The sequence below is a fragment of the Hetaerina americana genome, unplaced genomic scaffold, assembly GCF_022747635.1.
Source record: "Hetaerina americana unplaced genomic scaffold, ioHetAmer1.1.p SCAF_15, whole genome shotgun sequence".
Classification (NCBI taxonomy): Eukaryota; Metazoa; Arthropoda; class Insecta; order Odonata; family Calopterygidae; genus Hetaerina; species Hetaerina americana.
This window is the reverse complement of record NW_027286625.1, coordinates 3933092-3958876: the sequence shown is the minus strand read 5'-3', so window position 1 is coordinate 3958876 and position 25785 is coordinate 3933092. Positions and strand designations below refer to the sequence as shown.

Here is a 25785-nt window from a genome sequence, read left to right as displayed (position 1 = left end):
CATATACCCTATGAAAGCCCACTCGTGCCACAATCCTCCTGCATTGATGTTCAAGTTGAGGAAACGGACACCGTGTCAACGTCACCAACACTTTCAAAAGCGAACCCACCCGACGCTGCTGCCATATGGAGGAGGTTTCATCAACTTTCTGAAAAGGATGCTCTTAAAAAGACCGGGATATTTGTCCTGCCGTATATCTACCGCTTTCTTCGGAGACAAACCCTTAACCAATGGACAATTTGATTTAAATTTTTTTAGTAAATTCATTGAAAATTATATTGGTACTGGTAATTCCTTAAACGATAATTACATTGATGCATTTATCCTTCGATTGTTACATTGATGTTGTGTGTAGTAGTCTCAAGGGCCATAATTTTTTCCTTGTTACCATCATTTTTAATTAATTAGAATGCATAGTGTGTGTGTGATTTTAACTATTTCACTGGAACTTCACTATTAAAAATGACATTGTAAGTTAAGATATAGAAATTTAAGCGTTTCTAAGTTTTAAGACTCCTAAAAGACACGATTTTTTATTTTGATTATACCTGGGAGATTAATAACCCTAAAAAACTAATGATAATGTTGTTAATATTCACAAAATTATCATTATTTTTTTAGATAATCATTTATAAAAGTATTTCTTGGGAAAGAGATTGTACACGAAAGCTATGTGCACGAAAGCTGTAATATCGGGAAGCAAAAGAAGAATAAAATAGTCTGCAGAAATGTTTTTACAAAGTAGACTAACAAAAACAAGTTGAACAGAGAGGGAAAGTAACTTTGAGGTGCTGAAAGAAGTTGACAAAAAAAGATACCTTTTAAAGAGGGCAGTGTTTTAGGGCCAAGGGGACAGTTAAGAAGGTTTAATCAAAGAAGAGGTTTCAAATTCTTTGAGGAACTGAAAGGAACAGCATCTGAGAGAAGGATATGACTGCAGCAACAAATCAGTCTTTAGTGGACATTTAGTGCTATAATTTGACAGCGGCTGAAAAGCTGACTGATAACATGTCCAAACTATGACAGTTATATTGATATTTGTTTTAATTTTTATTTTAAACCTCCTCCTTATCCACCTGAGCAATAGTATCTTACTTTTTGAAAATTCAATTTTATTTTAACCAAACACTTAGTTCGGCTAAATCAAATACTCAATTTATTTAATGTGGCTTCAAAACACTAAACACTGCACTTCAAAAATAATTGGTAATACAAATATAAAATAAGCTGCGAGCAGGAAGCCAAGTGGAAGATTGGGTGAAATGTGCAGGCCTTCGAAACAAATAAAATGAGAATACATGAAGCTGTGACGAGTGGCAATTTTTATTGAACAATATTAAGAACACTGGCCAACAAAAGCTTTACATTGTAAACAAAAAATAATATTTGCCACCCCGAATCCTGCATAAAAGTTCGATTTTTTGGCATCTAATAACATGAAAAATAAGTTATTTTTACCCCTATTTCTTCATAAACACCCATCATCTCGTTATACAGTTTGGCACCAAGAAAATTAATGGTTCTCATGTCCCTCTACCCGAAAGCATTCCAAAATATTCGTCCCGAATGTAAGTTCTCTACAGCAGCATGCAAAGCCATGAGAACATCTCCCTTAAACCTGATTGTCTCTCGGGTAATGGCTATGAACGCACCGGAAAATGAAATTACTGGCCTTGCACTTTTTGCATGCTTCATTTATAAACTCCGTGACTCTCACTCCTTTTGCGCGTGTGCTCTGATGTCATTTTTTTCAACTCTGCACAGTTTTCACTTTCACTCGGAACATCCGCTACTCGTACTCACCCCTTGCCAAGTTTGGGAACATGAACTGGAAGGCATCCCTCAGGCAGTCGTCCAATTTCGGGTCGTCCCTCTTACACGGTCTCAACCACTCGGCTGCAATACCATCAGCGAGAGCGGATCAAAGGACGGAGCGTGGAGTGGGAGAAGGAAATCACTGGATTATTTCGCTCCAAATTTGCGATCCCAATCAATTATAGTTTTTTTGCGCGGGAATTGAACTAAATGATATTTTGCACAGCCTAATCTTTAACATAATTAACCATAGCATCAGCTGTGCCCAATGTATTGATAAGTTAAATAGATAGATAAGTTGATTGATTAAGTTAAACACTTTTAACTTAATTATCTTGAAACGGTTATTTGATTTCGTCATTAAAATTGTAAAATATGTAATCGTTATACCAATTTTTCATTGAATTAAAAAAATATCACATTAAAAATTATTACAATTTAAATACAAAATTACGGCATAAACTGTTAACTTCAATACAATGATAAATTTCAAACAATTTTAACACTCATAATATGTGTAGTAATCTATTAAAATGTATTTATAAATACTAACACTTAATAACTGATGAAAAAGTGACAAAATAGAAAATAATTTTGAAGAATAATTATTTCTATATTCACTTAATTTATTACCTTTAATTTTATATATTATGTCAAAGAGAACTTCTATCAATGAGAAAAGAACAAGAAAATATTTCAATAAGTGTGTAATAATATTTCAATATTGAGATTTTCACTGGCGACAATAAATTGGAATATTCCACATAAAATATTAATTCTTCATTGAACATTTTTTATTCTATTATAATGCTGACTCCAATTCATTTAATTAAGGGTTAAAAAGTTAAACGAAAAATGCAGTCAACAATTTAATTCTAAAGTAAGCCTTGGATATAAAGTTCTTGGAAAGTTAGTCTCTGAAAGTATTCTTAGTCAACAGTTTGTTTATAGAGAAAAAGTATGTTTATCATTCAAATGCTTGGTTACATTTGCTTGTGGCAAATTACACAACCCCTCCTCTGAATATAACCTCGAATTCCTCAGAGGTGGAACCAGTATTAACAATTGATCCAGTGTACAGGGCTGGTAAGTTTCGTATATGAATGTTTTCATATTATAATGAACAATACAATTATCACATTGCAAATGTGTCTTAAGCTGCCTAATGTATGCAAAGAACGAGAAATTTAAATTTAACAAGCGCTCCTAGTACGGTCACTTTTAAATATATTTTACAATATCATCGTTTAATATTCGTGACTAAATAGCCACATGTGTTACGCTGGTCACTGAATGAAGGTCTCAGCCTCAAAGAATAAACTCCTGAGAGTATTTCGAACTGGAGGAAATTTGAATTAGCCTTTTTAGAGTTAGGAATGCACTGAGCAAATGAAGAAGATGGAGGTGTAACGGGGCTCCGTGAAATGCTGTAACCCGCACACCTTTCTGACCACGGGGAGTGGGGGAATGAGGGATGCGAAACATTTTTTTCCCTCTACGCTATTTGGGTTATGCCTTTCACTCTTGGTCCATCCGAAACGAAAATTTCTCTTCCGCCGCGCATGCGCGGGAGTGCAGCGCTAATTGACGAAAGTGAATTTTCACCGTTCCACTTGCAGACCGGCGAACTCACCCCTCCCTTCCTCCTCCCCGCCCCCTCCTCTCACGCCTCCCCCCCTCTGCTGCCAACCCGCCGGATCAAAAGAGCGAAAATGGGGGGGGGATATAAGAGGGAAGGAAACAAATACGACTTCGGAATGAGGAAGAGACCTTGCCCTGAGGTTTCGTGATCTTCAAAAATCTCGGAGGCGAGGAATAAAGTTTGGGTTCTCCGCTAAAAGAAAGTGAAAGTGGAGGCGAGTAATTCCACTCGAGATTTTACCTGCCCATAAGTAATTTTGTTGCTGCTATAGCACTCACGTTCGTTCGTTCTTTTTTTACCCAATACTTAGGTAATAGATTAATGCTACTCATACCTGATTGTGCGCTCATTCTGACACTGAACAAAAAGTAAAAGCATTTTACCGTTGCTCTCGGGTCAGCAAGAGTGCATGGTTTCAAAGCCAATTTAATAGGTAATTTACTACTAAAAATGATAGCAAATATATTTCAGAGATGATGCATTTTATCATTTTTTGCCAATGCGTAACTTATCACGATAATACATTTTCATAAAAATAATCAAGATAATCCACATTATTTCCGACACGTGAATGTTCGCAAAAATTAACTTTACCAATGATAATTTTCCTTATGGCGATAGACTGCATCGCTGCAAACGCCTATTTTATGATTTGATTGTTAGGCTGTTTATTTTGTTTAAAAACAGACGATTTTGGGGCAAAGGGAAAAAATCATGTGCCTACTCAAAGTTTTTTTCATCACTACTTAATTGTCAACATTTTCATGCACAAATATGCTCTATGAATCAGTTTAATCGTGAAATCAGTATGAAAGTAAGCAATGTTGCTATCTGTAATAAATGAAATCGTTTAGAGTTTCTTGCACTCATATAGAAGTTGATAATTTAAAAAATTCGGTAGTGATGATTGGTATATTTATGCATACATAAGATTTTTGAAACGTAACTCACAAAATATAAAAACTATGCAAAAAGTTCCAACTTAACATATAGATTTTAGTGAAAATTTTGATGAAATCAAAACAATGTTTGATTGTAATTTCTCTGCACTGGTTTATTCTGATTATAATATACACCATATGAGAACACAGCCAAAGAGTCGGCTATCTACTTCAATCATAGTAGGAGTTACAAAACTGAATGACCTGCTGATTCTTAGATGAGCATTGTATGTGTCCTTCGTAGCCAATGAGACCAGACGTGCAAAATGTGATTTTACTAACCTGATGTAACCTATTAAAAACCGCGTGAAACTGTAGGTATAAAGGTAGTACAACCCTGAACAGGGAAGTACTACGTGCTTCTCGTAAGTTCTCAAACTATCTGGTTAATGCTGGTTTTTTAAAATGAGAAACGTAAAATATGAATGAAAAATGAAATGTAGGTCCCTTACTCTTTTAATAATAATTGTTCTAGAACTTACAAGATTTCAATAATTTTATTACACTTTCGGATGGAGAAATAGATGGATCAGCTAGATCAACTTTCGAAGAAAGCTGCGTTCCATATCTCTTCCGATGTCTATCATTTTATGCGCATAGAAATCGTGGAAAACAGAAATTAAAGGACATTTAATAGGGAACAAAAATTTTTTAAAGATGAACTGAAGTGAATTGATAAGCAGAGATGAGTAATTCATTTTTTTTCAGTTTCTCTATCGGTATTGCCTGGATAAAATAAACATGTATGCTTCAGTTACCCTACGTGTTATGGGAACAATGTTTTAATGCATTCCAACAGTAATATTCACATCGATTAGATATTAGAATGATATAGTGGACGGATGTTTAACCTTTAATTTGCTGAATGAATGCTATGTCGTTGTTTGATCTAAATGACACTTCAGTCTTAACCAGGTCGTAGGAGTTAATAAGTGCAGTGGTCCCCAAGGAAAAAACTTACGTAGAGTCACTGAGAGAACAGCATGGGGTGTGAGGTAATTGTATGAAACTACTTGGGGGGGCAGAAACAGGAACTGGCTCTCTTACCCTGGATGTGTGAATTGAAACAATGACAATGGTCTATCTTCACATACCGCGATCAATCTCCGGATCAGTCACAGCAGTGTTGTAATATATGAAAGATGGTTGGGAAAAACCTATTTTGATGGCTTTCGAGATGAGGTGAGTTCCAGCATTTGTGATGACCATTTGTGGATGACCCTGATCTCATCTAAGTTCCTCTCTCCAATCACCTGAGAGAGAAGTTCCATAGCTTGCAAAATACCCATGAGGGGAAATTCTGAGGATTACCTAAGTCAAAGTGTCATTTTAAGCGAGTTTTTCATTCATTCCTTTTGGAGGGGTTAGCGATAAGTAGAACTGAATGAAAGAGACTCCCCATTGGGCATGTCTCTAAACCGTGACTCAGGTGAATATCTTTCGCTATATTCTATTATTTGATCCTTCAGTCAAAATGATTAAAACTTTACCTTTGGGACATCGATGAAGTATCAGGTGTTTGGTTCCATCGTGAGGTTTGCACAGCCCTTCCCTCACGATAAATCTTTCGTGAATGATTAAGATCCAAGAGTTCAGAGTGATTTTCGTGGACTTTCCACAAGTTTTTAAATAGTACATGATATTGATGAAAACCCATCTATTTTCTCGGAAGAAAACATAATTAACCGAAATAAAGCTGACTTCGGTTCCTCGTCACCTTTTAAACTTAACGTTACCCCCAGTTCAAATGAGTGCTTGAAGGATGGCATAGCTTGGTACTCGTCGATGTAATCAAAGTAATTATGTAAGCATGTAACAATTGGTCATTTACTTATTTACCGGACTTTCTGATTGTTTTTCGTAGTGTATCTTAGAAATCCCTGTTTTCCTTTTCTCTTCCATCTTATCCTTATTTTTGCCAAAGTGTTATTTATAACGATAATACATGTTCATAAAAATTATAATGATAGTCATCACATTATTTCCGACACATGAATGTTCGCAAAAATTAGGTTTAACTATGATAATTTTCCTTATGGCGATGAGAAATAATATAACCTTTTAATTTCACAAATAATGCGTTAACCACCCTCATTCACCAATCGAATTCAAATAGTCACGTCTTCTCTCTGGCACTCCGATTTGCTGAAATTAATACCTACAGCCCTTAGTGAAATTAAAACTATATAAATACAAAAAATATAAATTCGCAAGGTATTATAATATTTTCAAACATGTATCCATAGTACAAAGTACAAAGAATTGAACAATAAATTGAGGCGGGCAACAAATAGAGCAAAGGAAGCATGGTGGAAGACGCAGTGCGAGGATATGGAAAGTCTGCAGGGGAAGGGTGAAATCGGTGCGCTGTACAGCAAAGTTAAATCTTTATCGGGAAGTAAGAAAGGGAGATCTATGCTAACAGTTAGAGATAAGGTGGGTAAGGTAATAGTTGACGCAGGAAAGATCCAAGAGAGATGGAAGGAGTATATAGAAGAACTGTATAGTAAAGAACTCAGACCAACAAAGTTAGACATTGAAAAAGAAAATGACGTAGAGGAAGATAGCTTAGGTCCAGGCATACTAGACAATGAGATAGAAAGGGCATTACGGGAGATGAAACTAAATAAGGCCGTGGGGGTAGATAACATTCCCGCGGAACTTTTAAAATGCTTAGGAAAATGTGGGAGGAAGAGGCTATATGGGCTGATCCGTAGTATTTATGAGGAAGGAATCTGGCCGGAATACTTTGTGAGATTAGTTTTAGTTCCTTTTCCGAAAAAGGTAACGGCTACATCATGTGAGGACTACAGGACGATAAGTTTGATATCCCACGCAGCTAAAGTTGTTCTCAGGATCATAAACAAAAGGATAGAGAGTAGGGCAAATGATTACTTAGGGGATGATCAGTTTGGGTTTAGGAAGGGGAGAGGTATGCGTGATGCAATTGCAGTAATGAGATTATTAATCGAGAGGAATATAGAACACAACCAGGAGGTATTTGCCTGTTTCGTAGATTTCGAAAAAGCGTTTGATAGAGTGAATTGGGAAAAACTAAAGTGTATATTGCAGAAAATAGGAATAGATTGGAGGGAAAGGAGGCTAATCCGCAACCTGTACATGTCTCAGACTGCTCAGGTGCGGGTGGGAAACGGGGAGTCCGGATGGGCAGTGTTAGGAAGGGGTGTAAGGCAGGGTTGCCCATTACCACCGTTGCTGTTCAACCTGTATGCAGAGGAAATGATCAAAGAGGCATGGGAAGAACTCGAGGTAGGAATGAAAGTGGGCGGGGAATTCGTAAAATCAGTTAGGTTTGCTGATGACCAACCTTTAGTTTGTCAGTCAGCCAAGGGGCTGCGAGCATTGCTGAGTGAATTGGAAATTCAGTGCGACAGGTATGGGATGAGAATCAATATTAATAAAACAAAGGTTATGCGACTTCCTAGAAAGAAAAAGGCCAAGCTTAACATTAAAATAGGAGGGCAAAAACTAGAGCAGGTAGAACAGTTTACGTATCTCGGTAGTGTCTTGGACCAACACGGTCAAAGTAGTAGGGACGTAAGAAGAATTGCGCTAGGCAAAGAGGCTTTCACAAGGAGGAGGGAGTTGATGACAGGGACGTTGAGTAAGGATGTTAAGAAAAGACTCGTAAAAACTTTGATATGGAGCGTACGGTGCGGAAACGTGGTCATTGAAGCAGGAGGATAGACGTAGATTGGAGGCTTTTGAAATGTGGGTGTGGAGAAGAATGGAGAAGGTGAAATGGAGACAGAGAAGAAAACAAATGAGGAAGTACTTGGTATGGTGGGCGAGAACAGGGGTTTGTTGGGAGAAATCCTATGGAGGCAGGAAAAGTGGCTGAAGGGGGTATTGACCGGCAGCCGGAAGTTGAAGACTGTAATTGAGGGGAGAATGTTGGGGAAACGAGGAAAGGGAAGGAACAGGATAGGGATGTTGGACGAGATGAAGGGAGGAAGAAAGTACTCGGAGATGAAGAGGGACCTGATATAGAGTAGGATGATGGATTTTGTGTTTTGTTAGGAGTAATAAAATATTTGTTTGGTAGTTGTGTCCATCCAAAAACCTACCTTAACCGGTAGATTACCTTAAAAAAATATCCATAGTATTTATAGTCAATTTTATAGAAAATGCCGCCTTAATAAGTTCTATAGATTTTAACGATGCTACAAACAAAAAGGAATATTCATAGGAATACCATCATTATACTATTTATTTTAATTTAGTGATTACACAAATTGATCAAGTTTCTTTTCAACTATGAGCACCTTGCTAAAATGTCATTTTCTCGACAAAAAATACCATTTGTGAGTATAAGAATTTATTTCCCCGTTTCAAACTAAAAATAACAAAATATCTTCAATAAATACTCCAATTTCTCCAACACTTGCATTTTTTTTCATTTTGAACTCTGATTTCTTCTTTACTCGAAGACCTTTCTGTCATGACTCTTCCGTATATTCTCTAGAACATTCAACTCTCACCCTGTTTCGTCCGCATGCTCAAAGGTTATGCAAGGATTATATAATGCTGTAGTATCCAACTTATCCTCCTCCCTCACAGCACAAATGACTATTGTCATGATACACGGTTTAATTCGGTGAGTTCACGCCAATCTTCAACGCTTTCACTTTAAGTTACGGCAATCAATTTATCTTGAACAAAAGAAATGGCAGGAGTGTTCTCGAAGACTTCGAATCTTACTCGTATCTTCGAATCTCGAATTCTTATCGTTATAGGTCATGATAAGAGTAACGCAATTAATTATATATAAGAAGGTATTGGATAAACATTTCCCTATATTCAACTAATTCTTTGTTTGTAATAATTGTATGTACCACCATTTAATTTCCATTCTTACGTCAGAAATCAAAGAAAATTACTCAGTTCAGTTTCAAAAGAAAGTAAAACAGCCTTGGATACAGAACTCATTGAAAGTCTAAGCAAAAAATTATAAAAAATGAGATTCCCTTGCATGGATTGCTCTTCCAGGGTGTTTCGCAAGGTTAAAAATTCTTTCAAAATGGCCTCGGGATGATAAGGAACGCCTTTTGTTTGTTTAGTTAAAGAGAAGCAAGAAATTATAATGCAAGATTGCCTTTGACTTCAATGTCTTGTCCTCAAGAAATTGAGGGCCTGCAAGAATTATTAAAGGTAATGGGCATAAACTAGAAAGAGATGGTACTGTTCACATAGTTAGGAAGTGTTTTACAAAGTATGCAGAGCTATTGAATGAGTTATTGTAAATTTTAGCATGGGGGTAAGGATATTTTGGGTTCATTTTAGCCTAGCCTTAACGGTGCATTAGAGTGAAGTGTCAGGGTCCATCGAAAACCTACCGCAAACCACTGGGTTACTATTAATTTTATCCATTAAAAAAGAGTATGGCGGATCCGACTAAGTCATCCTGACCTTGTGGATAACGTGCGCATTCGTCGAAAATTAAAAAAATATTCTAACCTTCTCTCTTAGCAATATAATTGAACTGTCCCTGCGTTTTTTTGCTATAATTGAATAAATTATTTTTTGTCAACGTCATTCCTTCGTAATTCCAATCATTTTAGTTCTTCGATAAATTTCTTAACTAAATGTTCTTATTTCTATTTTTTATCCTCCACATCACTCCGATTTGATTTCAACTCTGGCGTAGTATCAATTTTAAAAATTGATCAAAACTGTGTCATATTGCATAGAAACAAATCAATGACTTAAATGAATATTTTTCGGTAATATTATGCCCACTATCATTGCATGTATCGTCATGATTGCATTATATTCACCGTTTCTACAAGATCATTAGAGATCATTTTAAGAGACTGATATATCTTGGATCAGCAATTATCGTCGTGAAGACTATATGGATTGTATTATCAATATAGATTATACGAATAATTGGCACACAATATGGTCAATGATACTATATACAATCAATATGTGGTAGATAGCTCGATACATATCGATTAAATTTTTTTAATTCAATCGATATATTCGATTTTGATAATTTTATCGATTTATCGTCGCCAGCTAAGATATTTTTGTATAGCGACGGCCGATGTTGGACAATGAATATCTCACGGGCCTGGTCCAACACTTGGAAAGAATGTTTATCCCCTGCAATACGAATGAAGCGGACGCACGACCAGGCAATTGGGTCACGACAACCACCTCGTCTACCGCAAGTGAAACACAAAACTTCTTCGGCGTTGCATCACATGAGGGCAAGTCCCGCGCGGGAGCGAGAGTGAGCAAAAGCCCTTTCGCCCCCTGACGTGAACGATGCATTTTACAGCCACCGTTCCTTGTATCCACGCAAACTTCGCCAGAAATGTCCGTTTCCCAATCCCCGCCGTTCCGCTAGTAGTACTTTCATTCCTAAGCCCACCATTCACTGGCATGCTTTGAGGGAAATAATTAAAGATCCGACTTTCTACGGAATAGTGTTCCTTACTTCGTGTAATCCACCTGCCTTCGGAAATCTCTGTTGCATTCTTTTGAATCTTCCTTCCACACCTACAAGCATTCACGTAGAAATATTTCAAATACTCTCGGTCATTTACTTAAATTCGTCTAACGTGAGAATCTTAGATGTTAGAATCTTACTTATTCCTAGATGTCTTTGTACAGTTTAACGATGTGAATGTGATTTTGTCAAGGTTCACATTCACGGATGACTCACGTTGAGGCACAGTCGGTGGGAGATTCATAATTCCTGCGATCCATACCTGAATGTTTGAGACAAAGGGTTATGGACTGCAGATCCCCGCATGATTACTCACAAGAACACTCATGTTTTATTCTTTATTTTAGTATTTTCAAAGTTCATTGAAACCCTGGTGTCATTAACATACTATAGCGGAAGATTTAGGTACAAAAGCGTGCATGATATTCAATCACATTGCGAATCGATAGTTTGATTTGACATGGACGGAAAATTGCAAATGTTTCACGATATATGATCGTACTAAAAAGGGTGGGTGAAGAGAAGAATATTCTTGGAGAAATCCAATAAAGGCAAAGAATAAAGGATGAAGGAATATTTGAAGTCAGTCATAGAAGGGTTAGCGGAGACAAAGAAGGAAGAGAGTAAGCTTTTTACACTACGATAAGATAGGTAGAAGTTAAAAATTAATTAAGAAGGACATAACGCAGGACAAAGAAAGAGGAAGCCCTCCAAATAGGATTTAAAGATTCGGACAGTTCGAAACCTACCTTTTAATCAGGATTATATATATGATTTAATGAATCGGCTCTAGTACTTACGACAATGTGCACGAGAGTCCCATTACCAAATCCATTAGCTTTGAGAGCAAAGTTGCCCATTCTATGGCAACAAGGCAAAAATCTCACTGATTTCCTCCCTTTTAGACCACTCCCTAGACTTCCACCCACTCTATTCAAGAGTTTTTTAGGTTCTCTTTCAGATGAAATGCTTGTCACAAGAAAACGAATATTAATTGTCCATGAAGATTAAGATAGCTCCGCGAAACCAAGGTCGAGCAGGCAACTTTTAGAATAGCAATTTTATGCGTGTCAGAGCGTGTCCCTGTTAGCGTAAATAATCACCTAACGGACAAGCATCATTTCGAAAGAGGGTCGTGCATCTCCATAGAATTCCACCGTCCTAAAAAGTTGCGTTATCATCCCAACAGTTTCCTTTGGCGGTATTATTATCCTCCCTGTGGGACATGAAAATAATTAACGATAATACGTCGTAAAAAGCCTCTCAAAACACCCGTGGATTGCTTGCTCCAGATATAACCAACTCTGTGGTTTAGAGCAAGCTGCGATACAAAAAGACCAATTACTCCCGCTCTTCGTTGCATAATGCTTAACTCCCTCAAAAGGTGAGTATCCGCCGGGAGAGAAAGTGCCATTTTTGACGTCCTTTAGGCCCGTATAATGCTGAGGTTCGGAATCGTATTAAAATATTCTAATTGTAAACAATGTTCCTTGTCAATGTACTGCTAAAATGGGTTTTTTTACCCTGAAATTAATCATTTGGCTCGATAAAACCAATCTACACGTAACTTCATTTTTAAATACACCCGGCCGAGGATGGTATCCGCTACAAACCATTTTCCTCTGATGAATTTATTTGAATACGATATCATGTAGTTTCGCATACAATTGCCAATGAATTAAAGGAATGGTAACTACGGCCGTATGAATATGATGAGAAGACCCCAGCCGTACTCTTAAAAATTGTGGGGTTGATTCTTCCCATAACATACACTTACCACTGCTGCAGAAACGACAAACAATTCGTGTTTTACGAGTAATACTCTGTAACCATTGGGCTTTTTTACTCATTTTGCGACAAATAATATTTTAAACAATGACACTCTTACTACTCGTAATATTGAGTATTAATGTCGGTATCTCATTTTGCACAACTTTTCATGAAGACTAAAGTTATATTTTTTCATATTTGAAAAAGATTGTTTAATCAGCCAAATGAAATATTTCATCTGGAATCAAAAGATATTGAAGCTTTAGAGAATTTTCATTTTATCTATTATATTATTAGACGCATATATTTTTCTGGATCCACGATAGAATTTTTTTAATGGGTGTAATTCGTTTGGGGATGCAAACCAATCCATCTTAATTCATCACATATTAGGGTACGCTAAGTCACCAAGTTGAAGTGAAATCTATTTCATAATTGCATAAGCACCAGCATGACCAGCTTCTGCCCAATGGTTTCACCGAATAATTATATTTAATGAATTGAATATTTTATTTACACAACACTCAGGCCAGATGCGGGTCGAAAACCCACGACATTTTTGGCAGGTTGCCGCTTCATTCAGCGTGTTAACCAAACCAGTATTTTTCTTATAAATTTACAATATTTCAAATATCTTGATTCCTATATCATTATGAAATACTGGGGATAAAATATCTTCCTACTATCCCTGTACAATATTCATAAAAACAATATTTTCACCTGAATGACATTCTAAGCGCTATGTACAAAATAAAATTCAACTAAAAAGCGTTAATTAATACTTGATACGCATCAGTGATTGATGAAATTAGTATAAATTAATGAAAATCTCTGAATCTAGTAAACTTGGCACATGCTTATACCTTATTTGTTCGTTCAAAATCCTTTTCCAACAGAGACTGGATTGCGCAGCCTTTTGATGACACCTTTTGCCGTGACCTTCATTATTTCAACGAGAGTTTTCATGAAATTATAAATGCCTTAATCACAAAAAATTAATCTGGATCCACCTACGTGCAACAAAAATTTATCTAATGTCAATTTAATATGACTCACCATAGATATATTTACTATTCTTTGATAAATTATTAATTATAAAAAGTCTTTTTGACAGATCTGACCAAGCAGAGAATCATCCTCAAATTTCCCTAGGTCTTAAAATCCAGCCCTTAACCCGTAGGTCACATGATTCTAATCCTGCGGGCATATAATTAAGAAGGGAGTCGGGAGCTAACTATTACTTTATATTTACCCCGTGTGATTTCCCAGAAATATCTGGTTTTCAGAATATCACTCAGCTTAGGTTAAGATCGGAATATTCCAAGGCATCACCTAGGTTTGAATCAGGGTTCCGTTGGTTCAGTAGACGATACCTTTACCCTGTTTGTCGTGAGGCATTAAGAATTAAAGGTATTCGATTCTAACCATCTCCATAGGAAATGGAACTATAGAACCAGCCCACGATCATCGAGTGCATAATCCAGAAGGCGAGGGCCGATTCCTTACTGGCCGCTCTGACGAAACCAACGGATTCCAGCGGTTACAGTCGAAGAGTGATCCCAAATGTCTCCGTTTTATCAGGTGGGATTTTCCTCTTATTCTTGGATGCCAACCGAAGGAACTTGTTTTTCCACCTTCGAGCATAGTTTCCTGTAACGTCCAAAGCTTTACGAAGGGCATTTCGTGGATGCATTTTGAGGTCGACGACTCCGTGGAGTGGTAGTTTGAGGGCAAGGAGCGTGAAAAGAAGTTCTACGTCGACCCTGAAAAATCAACCCGAAGGGAGTTATGTGCGAGTGTGCGTGCGTGTTTGGAACTTGAGAACCGATTACCTCTCTACCCCACCGCCCGATCCCGAAGACATTTCGATCGGATTAAGCAGTGGAATTTTCCAAGGGGAACGGGACCTGCTTTCTAAAGCGGAGGTCGACGTTTTTGTTCTTCCATTATCCATTCCTGATCAAGCTGCCCCGAATATGTTTCTCGTCATCCCTCACTCGGCTGAGGACGGGTCAACTGTTAAGGGGGTGTACGTTAATGCTCTTATTGTGTAAATGGAAATTGCCCGAAATGTTATCAAACCACAAAGCTATTAGCACCATTAAGTTAAACATTCTGGGCGATTTTGGACCTCGTTCGAGAGGTGAAATCAAAAGTTTCCTCAGATTCTGCCGCTTATATCGATCTTACCAGTCGACCTCGGCCCTTTGACTTTATATTTTCCCTCTCAAAAAACAGTTTTGCTGTTCTCACTGGTGTTTTAAGTGGGAATATGTAAATCTTTAAAAAGAATGACGAAATAAATATTTTTTCCTTACCGCTTAAGAATTTATTTCCATAATTTCGATACTTAACGCAATCTTTGGCAACAAGTATATATATGAATATATATATATGAATATATATATATATATATATATAAATATATATATATATATATATATATATATATATATATATATATATATATATATATGAATATATATATATATATATATGAATATATATATATGAATATATATATATATATATATATATATATATACCCTATCCTTTCAATTGCGTCCGACGTTTGCTCTTTCGAGTGCGAGAGATTAGTGTTGGGGAGGCTAGTTGGTACTTTTTTCTTTCTTTTTCGACGATGTAAAATATTCAAGAAATGAAGGATGAAACTTTACTTAGAATTTATTATCATTGGTCGAAATGATTTCGATAGAGAAGATAAAAATGTTTAAAAAAAATAAGTTCTCACCGAAATGGGTATCACTGACGCAGAACCAATGGAAAGGAAATAAAAAGGGTAATCGGGATCATTTTCTCGAATATTTTTTAAACTTGACCTTTCGTCCAAACTAATGCTTACTGGTCTAGATTTCCAATGAACAGTAGGATAGTAAAAATGCCGTCAAATCCACGTTACTTCAGCAAACCGTCATTGCGGTTATCTGAAATCCTTTTTATTCCGTCCGTCTCATGAACTTGGTGCGGGAAGAGAACAGCATTTATTCATGAATGGCAATGCTAAAGGGAAAAAACATCTTCGATTTCCTACCGCACCAGTAAATGGTCTGTTTTTACTCATGTCGTTTATGCATAACTCTCCACAGGAGCCCATGACCCATTTTACCTTAGTATTTTTCGTTAGTGTCGCAAGAGCTTATCCGAGAATTTTCAGGGAGTAAGAGTAAGGGAGTTTAAGTGTAAGAGAGGAAATTCTAAAGGGCTGCGGTCAGCAATTCTTCGGAATACTGACTGAGCTTTCCTTTAGTAATTTCTCAACAGACTTTCATCTAAAAAATAACGGAAGTAAGTCTAACTTAATCACACATATACATATAGTTCATGTTAAAGTTTCTTTCGATTTCATAGAACGTCTACCACGAAAAATCCTTTCCGTCAACACTTGATTATAATGATATACTATATTCAGCTTTTTAAATAAACTAGAACGACGATGAGTTAGACGTTCATTCTTAAAGTCAAAGTCTAATGAGAATTCTTACTGAGACATTCTAGCTGTTTTGATCTATTAATTAATCTGTATGAATCGAACTCTTCGAGCCGAAGGCTAGTTTGAAAATTTTTATTTCAATGTCATTTCTCCATTTTTTCAGTTCGGTTTTAACTGACAGTATTAAGTGTCGTCGCCCGGCTTAGAATCCTGGACGGTCTGGTAACTTTATCCACTGACTATCACAAAGAGGCGTTAGCTAATCAGGGAAGCAAGTTTTCATTTACCACTAACTCCAACCAAAATATAACCTGTCAACTCGTAATCGTGCTTTATGATCGTGTACCGTGAACTGTTGTTAGTTTGGATTCCAGATCAATAAGACCAGCTATTCGGCCCGAAGTTTGTTTGACGTCAGCCCTCAAGTCCATCCCATTCTAATGCAAACTCTCTATCAGCCCTCTCTACTTGACCTAAGAATTTTTCCTTTGGCATTCCTCGACATATACATTACGTCTAAGCCTGTGTCAAATCCACCTTCTTTTCCTTATCACACCATAAATACAAAAGAAGGTTCGGACAGATTCACCAGCGGCTACCGAAATCATCTTCATGCCCAAATTGATGTAATCTCATTGCTAACAATATGGTTACTAGTTATAGGTGTCCCTAAGTGTGTGTGTATTTGTGTGAATCTATATTATATGTATATATATACACATATATATATATATATATATATATATATATATATATATATAATTATATATATATATATATATATATATATATATATATATATATATATAATACACAGTAACACACAATATAGAAACACAAAAAAAGAACACTCACACGTATTTTCTTGATATTTCGACGGAAACAATCCGTCTTCCTCTGAAGATATAGAAGTAAGGATTACTTCTATATCTTCAGAGGAAGACGGATTGTTTCCGTCGAAATATCAAGAAAATACGTGTGAGTGTTCTTTTTTGTGTTTCTATATTGTGTGTTACTGTGTATTGTACTATTCGGCACTTCCGTGTTACGTCTACGAAAGCATATATATGTATATATATATATATATATATATATATATATATATATATATATATATATATATATACATATACATACACACTAAGTGCTTCACTATTTTTCCAACAGATATAATTGTATTGGTTCGGGCTTTGTTAATGGACAAATGAACCACTCACAAAGAAAAGCGGAAAATCTTCGTGATCATATTTCACTTTGGGCATTTACTTATTCCAGTGTGGTCGCAAGATGAAAATGGCGAGAATGCGTGTGCCTCGAGAGTCCCAGTCCCGAGGCCTTTCTTCACCCAATGGAGAGTAGGAGCACAACTTGAGATTCATAGGCCAGTCATTCTCCTTGCGTGCGTTCGTGCTCAGTCCCATGAATGTGTCAGACAGTCATTCGATTATATATATATATATATATTACCCACAATCCATTCATGTGCTTCTGTTTTCACTTCCCATCATCCCCCCTGGGGGGATTGTCTCTTGTGGTTCGGTCCCGAAGAATGTTTTGGTTCCCGATGGCAAAAGGGGAAAGTGAGTTTCTCGCACGCGGCCGCACGTATTTTTTTTTTCAATTTTCCCATTTTCTTCCCATCCCCCTCCCTTCCAACTCCTTCACCCCCCCACCTCTCCACCTTCTTATTTCCTCCGTCACCAACCTACCTACCCACCATCGGTTTGACTAACAGGAGGACGTCGTCAGGGGGACTCGTCCCTCTCTGTAACCCCTGACTCTTCCGAGTCTCTCCTGCTGATTCCTCCCAACCTCCCACATAGATTGTACGGGAGAACGAAAAGCATTTTGCTAGGGGAGCACCAAGGAACGAAAACCATATAATATACTACAAAAAAATCCCGAACGAAACAATGAACCCGCAGTACAGATTTAGTACGCTCGCAATAGCACCGAGAAAGTTAATAGATGTATTGGTCAAAAGAGAAATACGAACATTACCAATAGCGCTCGCTTTTCACGTGCCTACTCATACCCTTAAAACTACGATTGCTCAAAAGCGCAAGTCCGTGACTGCGACTCACTCCCGCGCGGAAAGGAAGTAAATGTTGGATTTTCCTGCAATAGATGCAATTTGGTTCAATTGGCAATTAATTGGACTTCTTTTATCTTCCCCTCATTGAATTTTAGCAATAATAGGTTGATGGAATGAGACCTTGAAGCAAAAATCTCCGCGGACGATTGAAAAAAGTATTTATTGTCCTCCCTCCTCCAAAAAAAGTAAATAATATACAATCAACTTAATTTTGGAAGTAGAGAAATCATCCTTTCACGTTATTCAATACTTTTACTTTATCAGGAAGTCTTAAAATGTCTCCATTTGTGTTATTTTGCCTAATTATCGCACCAGAGCTTACGGGGTTGATCGGCAGGTAACGTTAAGCCATCGCTTTATTTGCATGATGTGAGGACTGACATAACTGTTTCAAGTCTATGCCATGTTTTAAGGAATATTTGCATTGAGTTAAATCGGAAAGGTCTGGGCTAATTGGGTACAGTTCTTTCATTTATTTCAGGAGAAAACATTCACTTCATGTTTAATTGACTATTCAGGTAAGATCAGATCGGATTATGAATTGATTTCTATTTTTCAATGATTTAAATTAAATATGTATTATAGTCAAATATATGGTTCAACAAAGAAACATCAGCATCCTTAGAAGTTATCTCATCTTCACGGTCAACGAAAAACTATGGACACTGGAGTAAAATAAATGGTGATGTGTGTGATATTTTATTTCCATGGAGACCTATAGGATAAAAATTTACTAGGTCTCGCAAATCCTCAAAGCGAAGTCAAACTAATAACACATATTTCAACCCTTGATCTTTATTATTAATGAGGACATCGAAATCGCAATTCCAGGCTTAAAATTTACCCTCCCTTTTAATATGTCATTTCACCAAAATGAAAACGTTGAACATTCCAAAAAAATTTCCAGTGCGTGAGGCGGATTAAACATTTCCGAAGCCTTCTTCCGGTACATTGCCAAGCCGGAAAGCGAAAGGATTAACTTATGGACGAGGAGGAGCGTAGGGGAGGTGGAGGAGACAAGACTTTCTATGTCGGCGGAAAGGAAATCGCGTGGCCCAAGTCGTTCGCCTTAGGAATAAAGAAGTTGGATTGGAGCCGTGCACTGAAGGAAATTACCGCACTACCCATCCGGGGATTACACTAAGCCAAACAGGATTACGAAATTTCGCCGAAGACGATGGTGTGTTGAATTCATTCTAATCAATCGGGCCCCCCAGTCAGCTTCAAAGACATAGCATGTGGATCACCAGTGGCCGAAGGACGTGCATATAGAAGAATGATGTATATGTAAATGGGACTGGTTAACATATGTACTATTTTCACTTGCCCAAAGCCACCTACAGAGTCCCAGTGAGGAGTATACAAAAGTAAGGTAAACTGTACAAAGCTTGAAATGAGTTTTATTTTCCTTAGAGTTGTATGGAGATACAGGTATAGTTTATCTTCCTGAAAAGGAAAATTGTCGATAGTCTTATTTATTATCTACTAAAACCGATTACCTCAGTCAAGATGCCCGTCCACTAAAGAATGATCATTCAAGAATTTTATTTAATGATTTTCTCAAATGCAATATAAATGCACATACCTAATGAGAATTTTCCAAATCTTTATTTACAAATTTTCAATTTGTGGCTTACCCGAGTGATCGTGCAATAACAAAATGATTAACAAATTTTAAACTCAAACTACTCCTTCATTTTCCTGCTATTCGTTATCGGCACTATGCTATCTCCCTTATACGATTATTCATATACATGTATTTACTGAATGTGTGAAAAATCTGAGGCGTCAAACCAAAGCTAGCTACAACAAGTATAGACTAAGAATTTCCTGTAAAACCACCAAGTAAAATCAAAACTATTCCATGAGTTTTAGTTCTGTACGTGGATTTTTGTTCTCCTCATCATTTATGATTCCAAAAAATCCCTCAAAAATATTATTAATTTTAATTCAATAAAAATATCCTCTACTCACGTGTTTTTTTCAGTAACTCCGGGGGACTCTTGGCCACGCTCGTTGAAGTCTCCAGCATGACTACCATTAGCATCACGGCGACCGTGGAAAATAAGCTCTTGTAGCCCTCCATTTTCTTCTCTAGGTATTTAATTATTACAGAAATTTCACAGCCAATGCTTTAAAATTTAATTCTATATTTGTCGTCTGCTTTTTGATTGCTAGAAGATTTTCGAAATTCGGGAGATTTCAACGGCAAAATGCCAGATACTCGTTCAATAGAATTTTGATCGGCAAGACCTCGTCTCAGGACACTTCTCCGAACTCGGCGCCCAACTTTGGGAAACGTATTGCTCGTCCAAGTTAAAGACCTTTCGTCGCCCTTCCTTCTTCAGAGCGGCAGACAATGTCCTCATTCAAAATCGTTTTCTCTCTCCTCCACGGAGCGGGTTGAGAAGCAGCTATGTAGTTCCCGGAATCTTCCTCTCCATTAAGTCCCCACCCTGGTCTCTGCCAACTTTCCTTGCCTCGAAGACTTCCTCTTTGACAGCCAAAAGGTATGATGGATCTAAAGCGAAGAATTTTCCAACAACCTTCCCGTCGAAATTCGTATCACAGTAGGATTTTAGTCTTGGTTGATTTGAAATGGGAAGCTTTTGACCACACTGCCAACTCTTCGTAGACAGATGCTGCAAAAGTAGAGCTCATCCACTAACCTAGCTGTCTGACGGTTTGTCAATTGCCCCCACCACGAAGAATCTCTCCTTCAATATCCTGAAAAAGAGTTTTATGTTAAAATAATTTTTATAGACACTCTAAATACTATAACTGTTTTCAATGTGCCTGCAATGAAAATATTTCGTAAATGCAGATTCTTCTTAACAGAGTTTTTATTTGTATTGATTCCATAATGACTCGAGCATTTCCACCTCACTAATAAGAAAGCGTAGCTCTTTCTCTTTCTGCCACGGTTAATTTTCAGATGAGGATGCCTGAAAGTGTTATTCAGTGACTAATCATAGATGAGAATAAATCCACTTTCCGTTTAGAAGTTTCATCATTTGGGACAGATTTAATTTTGATTTCCTACTTGGGAAACATCCCAAATTAAGGATAGGGGAAAGGAGGCACCGAGTTCAAATTGGAAAGCTACTATGCCCCACGAATTCATCACATCATCATATTCATATTCTACATCATATGTTTCCAATCTTTAGTCTCAAATCCAAATTTCAAATAAACATTTGCACAAATATGAAAGATACTGATTACATGAGACACTAATTTATAAATAAAATTTGGTAATAAACTATCAGAGCTATGATTTCAAAAAGTACACTTTATGATCGAAATGTGGACAATCCCTAACATAAATTGACGAGATTACTTTAATGCTAAATTCATATCTTAAATAAATATTGGAAGATAATGCAACGCTCTTACAACCTAACACGGCTTTAATAATTATTCCACCATTTCCACATAATTTTCGACCGTTTTCCACGCAATACTTAAAATGTACACCCAAAAGCTGCAGAAAAATGAGTTTTCCTAACTCATTATTCCTGATACTAGTTCCCTACTGAAATACGGCTGAGAACTTATGATTAAAGTAACCTCTGGAGTAAGAGCCAGCAAAATATGGGAAATATTTTCACAATTACCTCAAATATTATATCTTAAGAGAAAATCCTACCCGTGGATGGCGTTTGTGGCTGTTTGTATATGGCTGAAAGTTTTTTTATGCCACGGATTATTTGTTGATGATAGTACTTTATGCATCAGAATAATTATGAAGTAATAATTCTTACCTTTTTTCGAATTTTAGACTAGTGGTGAAATAGATTACTTAACGTTAATTTTTGATCTAGCTTAAACATTATATTTAGACAGGAATAAAGAGCGTATTATAAGCAATTATTACAGTTTAATATTATTAAAAAACTGAACTTCTACACAAATGAGTCATTTAAGTGGAAAACCTTATGAGAAAGATCGCGAGTGCGAGTCCCACATCGGTCGCTGATTAAGTTTCAGCTCCTGTGGTTTGCGTCCTAGAAACCTAGAGATAAGTCAAAAACAGGCTTATCGAGATTCTAGCCCCTTGTGCAATTATTAGCTTTCGAAAAAAATAATTCATCAAATTATGGAAAAATTTAATTTAATTCTACAGGCAAACATATTTAACAGTAAAAATGCTGGTACTATTGCGTAAGATAAAGATGAGGAAAGACAATTACAGTCGTAATGTACAAAATAGTATACATATATGTATATATATATATATATATATATATATATATATATACAGTAATCAGGCCAAGGTTGGTTTGGTAGGTGATGGTAGAGTTCACCCAGTACTAACCCCAACGGCGTGAGAAATTCATACATTAGGGTAGGGGGGCTAGTTCCTTTCCTTGCGCCTATTATGGTTTCCGAGGAAGGTCTGGTACCCGAAAAATCACATAACTTCACACACGAGATGGTGTGGTGGCTACCGTACTAGCTTCCTACCCGGGTTCAAATCCCGGCGATGTTGAATATTTTTCAGAGGTCTCTCGATCCCAACTTTGGTGCTTTGTGGAGGGCACTTTGGGTGAGTACTGCGGACCCCTTGGCGCCTTTCGTTAAGAGTAGGCTAATGCAGGCGCCGGGTTTCTCTCCACCCTTCATCCTTTCCTGTCCATCCCCTATGGCGCAAATGACCTCAGCTGTCGGTCGCCTCCCCTAAATACTGCTACCACTACTACTAATAAATGTTCATTATGCAGGTATCGCAGATAAGCAATATTTCTTTCCCCACGGCATCTGTGAACATATCACCCTGGACCATTTCAAAGAATTTCAAAGAATGAATAAGCGCGAAAAATATATGCTTTAGAGTTAAGATTAATTCCGCGTGACATCTAAACCACTTCTCATGTACATAACTTTTGACGTGTTAAACCAACTGCATAAATATGGAAGAACAGTTGAAGGTCATTTTTTGTTTTCGCTGCTACACAATACACATAAGTGATGGAGTAAATATTTGAGCTTTACTCCACTACTTAGCACCAAAGAAATACATGGGACCTAACTAAAGGTCAAATAAGCGTTGACTCATCGCGTGCCGGAATTATTACCGAAGATGATTGAAACGCCTATTTTTTTAAGAGCTGTCTCGCCCGAAATTTAGCGACTCAAAGTAAACATACTGTAGCCTAGTGTTCTTGGAAAACAGAAATATTACGCCTTCCATTTCCTTTGGCCCACGATATGAAAAGTTTCAACTTTATACTTCTACTTTTTTATTTCCTCCATGAAGTTGGAGTGCCAACAGGCAAACTAAAATTAGTTTACTTTGTAACGCATCTTTACATTATTGTTTTCATAGTTTTCCTTATTTTATGAGCGTGACTTTAAATTATTACACTAATTCAGAATCTAACATTCAATACCACAGTTAACATGTTTCATATATCACACATTATTTTCAATAACACAGTATATTTATTAATATGAAGCAACGCAACTATGCAATAATTTCAGAGTGAAAAAATATTCGCCTTGACCGGGATCCCGGTACGAATGTTAATTATTTCTATTTGTGCCGATTAATATAAATTCAAGTTGACTACCGCCTGCAAGATTAAAAGAAAGACCGGTTCAACTAAAATAATTGGGTAGATATTTTTTTTATTTCCCTAAATATTGAAATAAAACTTTCTCTAGTCGCCGCTATACTTTCAAGGAACCGTTCAATTTTTGATACACATATCGTGAAAATTTTAAAATGAAAATGTCCTTCATGACCAAATAACTGTCGACTAGCAAGAGGCACATGCCATTAAGATACCAATCAACTTCGACAACATGGCCACATCGCTGTTTCAATAAAGTTGTGTAAGAAAAGGGAAACTGTTGAATAATATTATTGGGCATATTTGTTCAGATTATCCTTATGGCAATTTGCTTACAAATAATATTTCCGGTTGTGGCAGTATAATTATATTTTTCAGTTTATATGTAAAACAAGTACCATGCCATTCACTCAACCTCTTTGGCCGATTGAAGATTTCCTTTGCCACACTATACATTGAAAAATTTTCCATTGCATTAAGCATTTATAGTGGAAAACCATACCGTTGGTTTTCCTCGTATTTAATTTAGAATGATACGATAGCAAATAATCATTTGCTAAGGGAATGGAAGCAATTAATAATAATGAACGAAATACGATTGCAGGAAAATTTATAGCAATATGTATTTTTTTAAAGAAACTGGAAAAGCCCAATGAATCCTCTAAAATTTTCAGTGAAAATTGATTTAACGAATCGGCTACTCAATGATTTTTAACCAGTTTCGCCCGAAAGCATAAGCCGGTTTCATCAAAAAACTTTCGGAAAAGTACGCTAAAAAATTTACTGAGGCAATAATACTAAATCTTCGATTCTCAACGAAGTCTAGTTCACAACGCCTTGAAAGACCAAACCCCGAAGGAAGAAAAAATCAACACGTATATCAAACTGAATCGGGCCCGCCAAACCTGCCCTGAAGTCAGCAATCGCAGGTAAACAAAGGCGCCAAAACCTTTTCAAATTTATTCTTATGACAACGCGGAGATTCATAAGAGTTTCTTTGCACATGCACTAACCGAGGTTTGAGGGAACATATATACTCAGGAAATACTCAAATAATTGCATTTTGTTCACTAGGTGACGATCAATTTTGATCAAATGTAACTAAGGAAATATATGCATGAACTACGAAACTTATGATGACTACGAGTGGCGTTTGGGTATGTAACTCTGTTCAGGGATATCGCAACTTTCCCGAACCAATGCATCACCATTAATGCATGTCAAACTAACGAGAATGGCACATAGGTTAGCAAAATGTTATCAAAGGAGCAGACACCTTTACTTGAATACCATCTCTCAGTTGAAGCTAATGGCTCACCTACATCATTCCACGGAGAGATGGGATCTACCTCTGGTAAAAGTAATGAGGAAACTCGCAAAATCGTCACAATTCCGGAAAAGCATGGCTGAGGAGAGGAAACAGAGGCAAAATGCAGAAATGTGCAATGAGTGCGAATATTAGGCACGGGGATCGGGAGAGCCCGGGCGCGGACTCAAGACCTCCCGTGCGTACAACTCACCGGTTGCAGGCGAACAGGCGCCAGCGCACACCAACGACCAACCCCGTGTCCAAACAACGAATCCTTCCACCAGAGCGAGGAGCACACCGCTGAGAAACCGTCGTCCTGCCTTTCTCTCTCTTCCATCCTCCCTCCCCCTCCGACATCCCTCCCCCTCTCCCTTCCCAACTCTCCCAATCCCCCAACCACTCCATCCCCGCCCCTCCTCCCTCACTCCCTCCCCCCTTCCAGCACCTCCTCCTCCCCTTCAAAAGATGTCCATCCGTCGGTCGTGTGGAAAGCTTTCGCCGGGACCGCGCCCCCAGGGACAACAATTCCGTTTTATGGCCGGGGGGAGGGGGCGGGAAATGGGAGGAGAAAGAGTGAGAGGACAGGAGGGTTGTGGTTGGTGGATGTGTTTTAGGGTGGTGGGAAGGGAGGTTGGGTGGAATCGATTGGAAATCGACATGGAGGGGTGAGTTTTTTGGTGTTTAGCCGAAGGCAGAGGGGAAATACTT

At 37.4% G+C, this 25785-nt stretch overlaps 1 protein-coding gene across 1 annotated transcript in view; it reads right to left on the bottom strand.

Annotated features, from left to right (window-relative positions):
• The window catches only part of Jhbp4 (Juvenile hormone binding protein 4), a 34436-nt gene extending 9090 nt beyond the window's left edge, over positions 1-25346 (bottom strand). Inside the window, exons 1-3 of the mRNA XM_071583904.1 lie at positions 25289-25346; positions 20167-20919; positions 1804-1896 (exon numbers count right to left, since the gene is read on the bottom strand). Coding sequence (XP_071440005.1) covers positions 1804-1896; positions 20167-20278 — 205 coding nt within the window. The 5' untranslated portion in view covers positions 20279-20919; positions 25289-25346. The remainder of the gene's footprint in view (positions 1-1803; positions 1897-20166; positions 20920-25288) is intronic.
• Between the last annotated feature and the right edge of the window lie 439 nt (positions 25347-25785).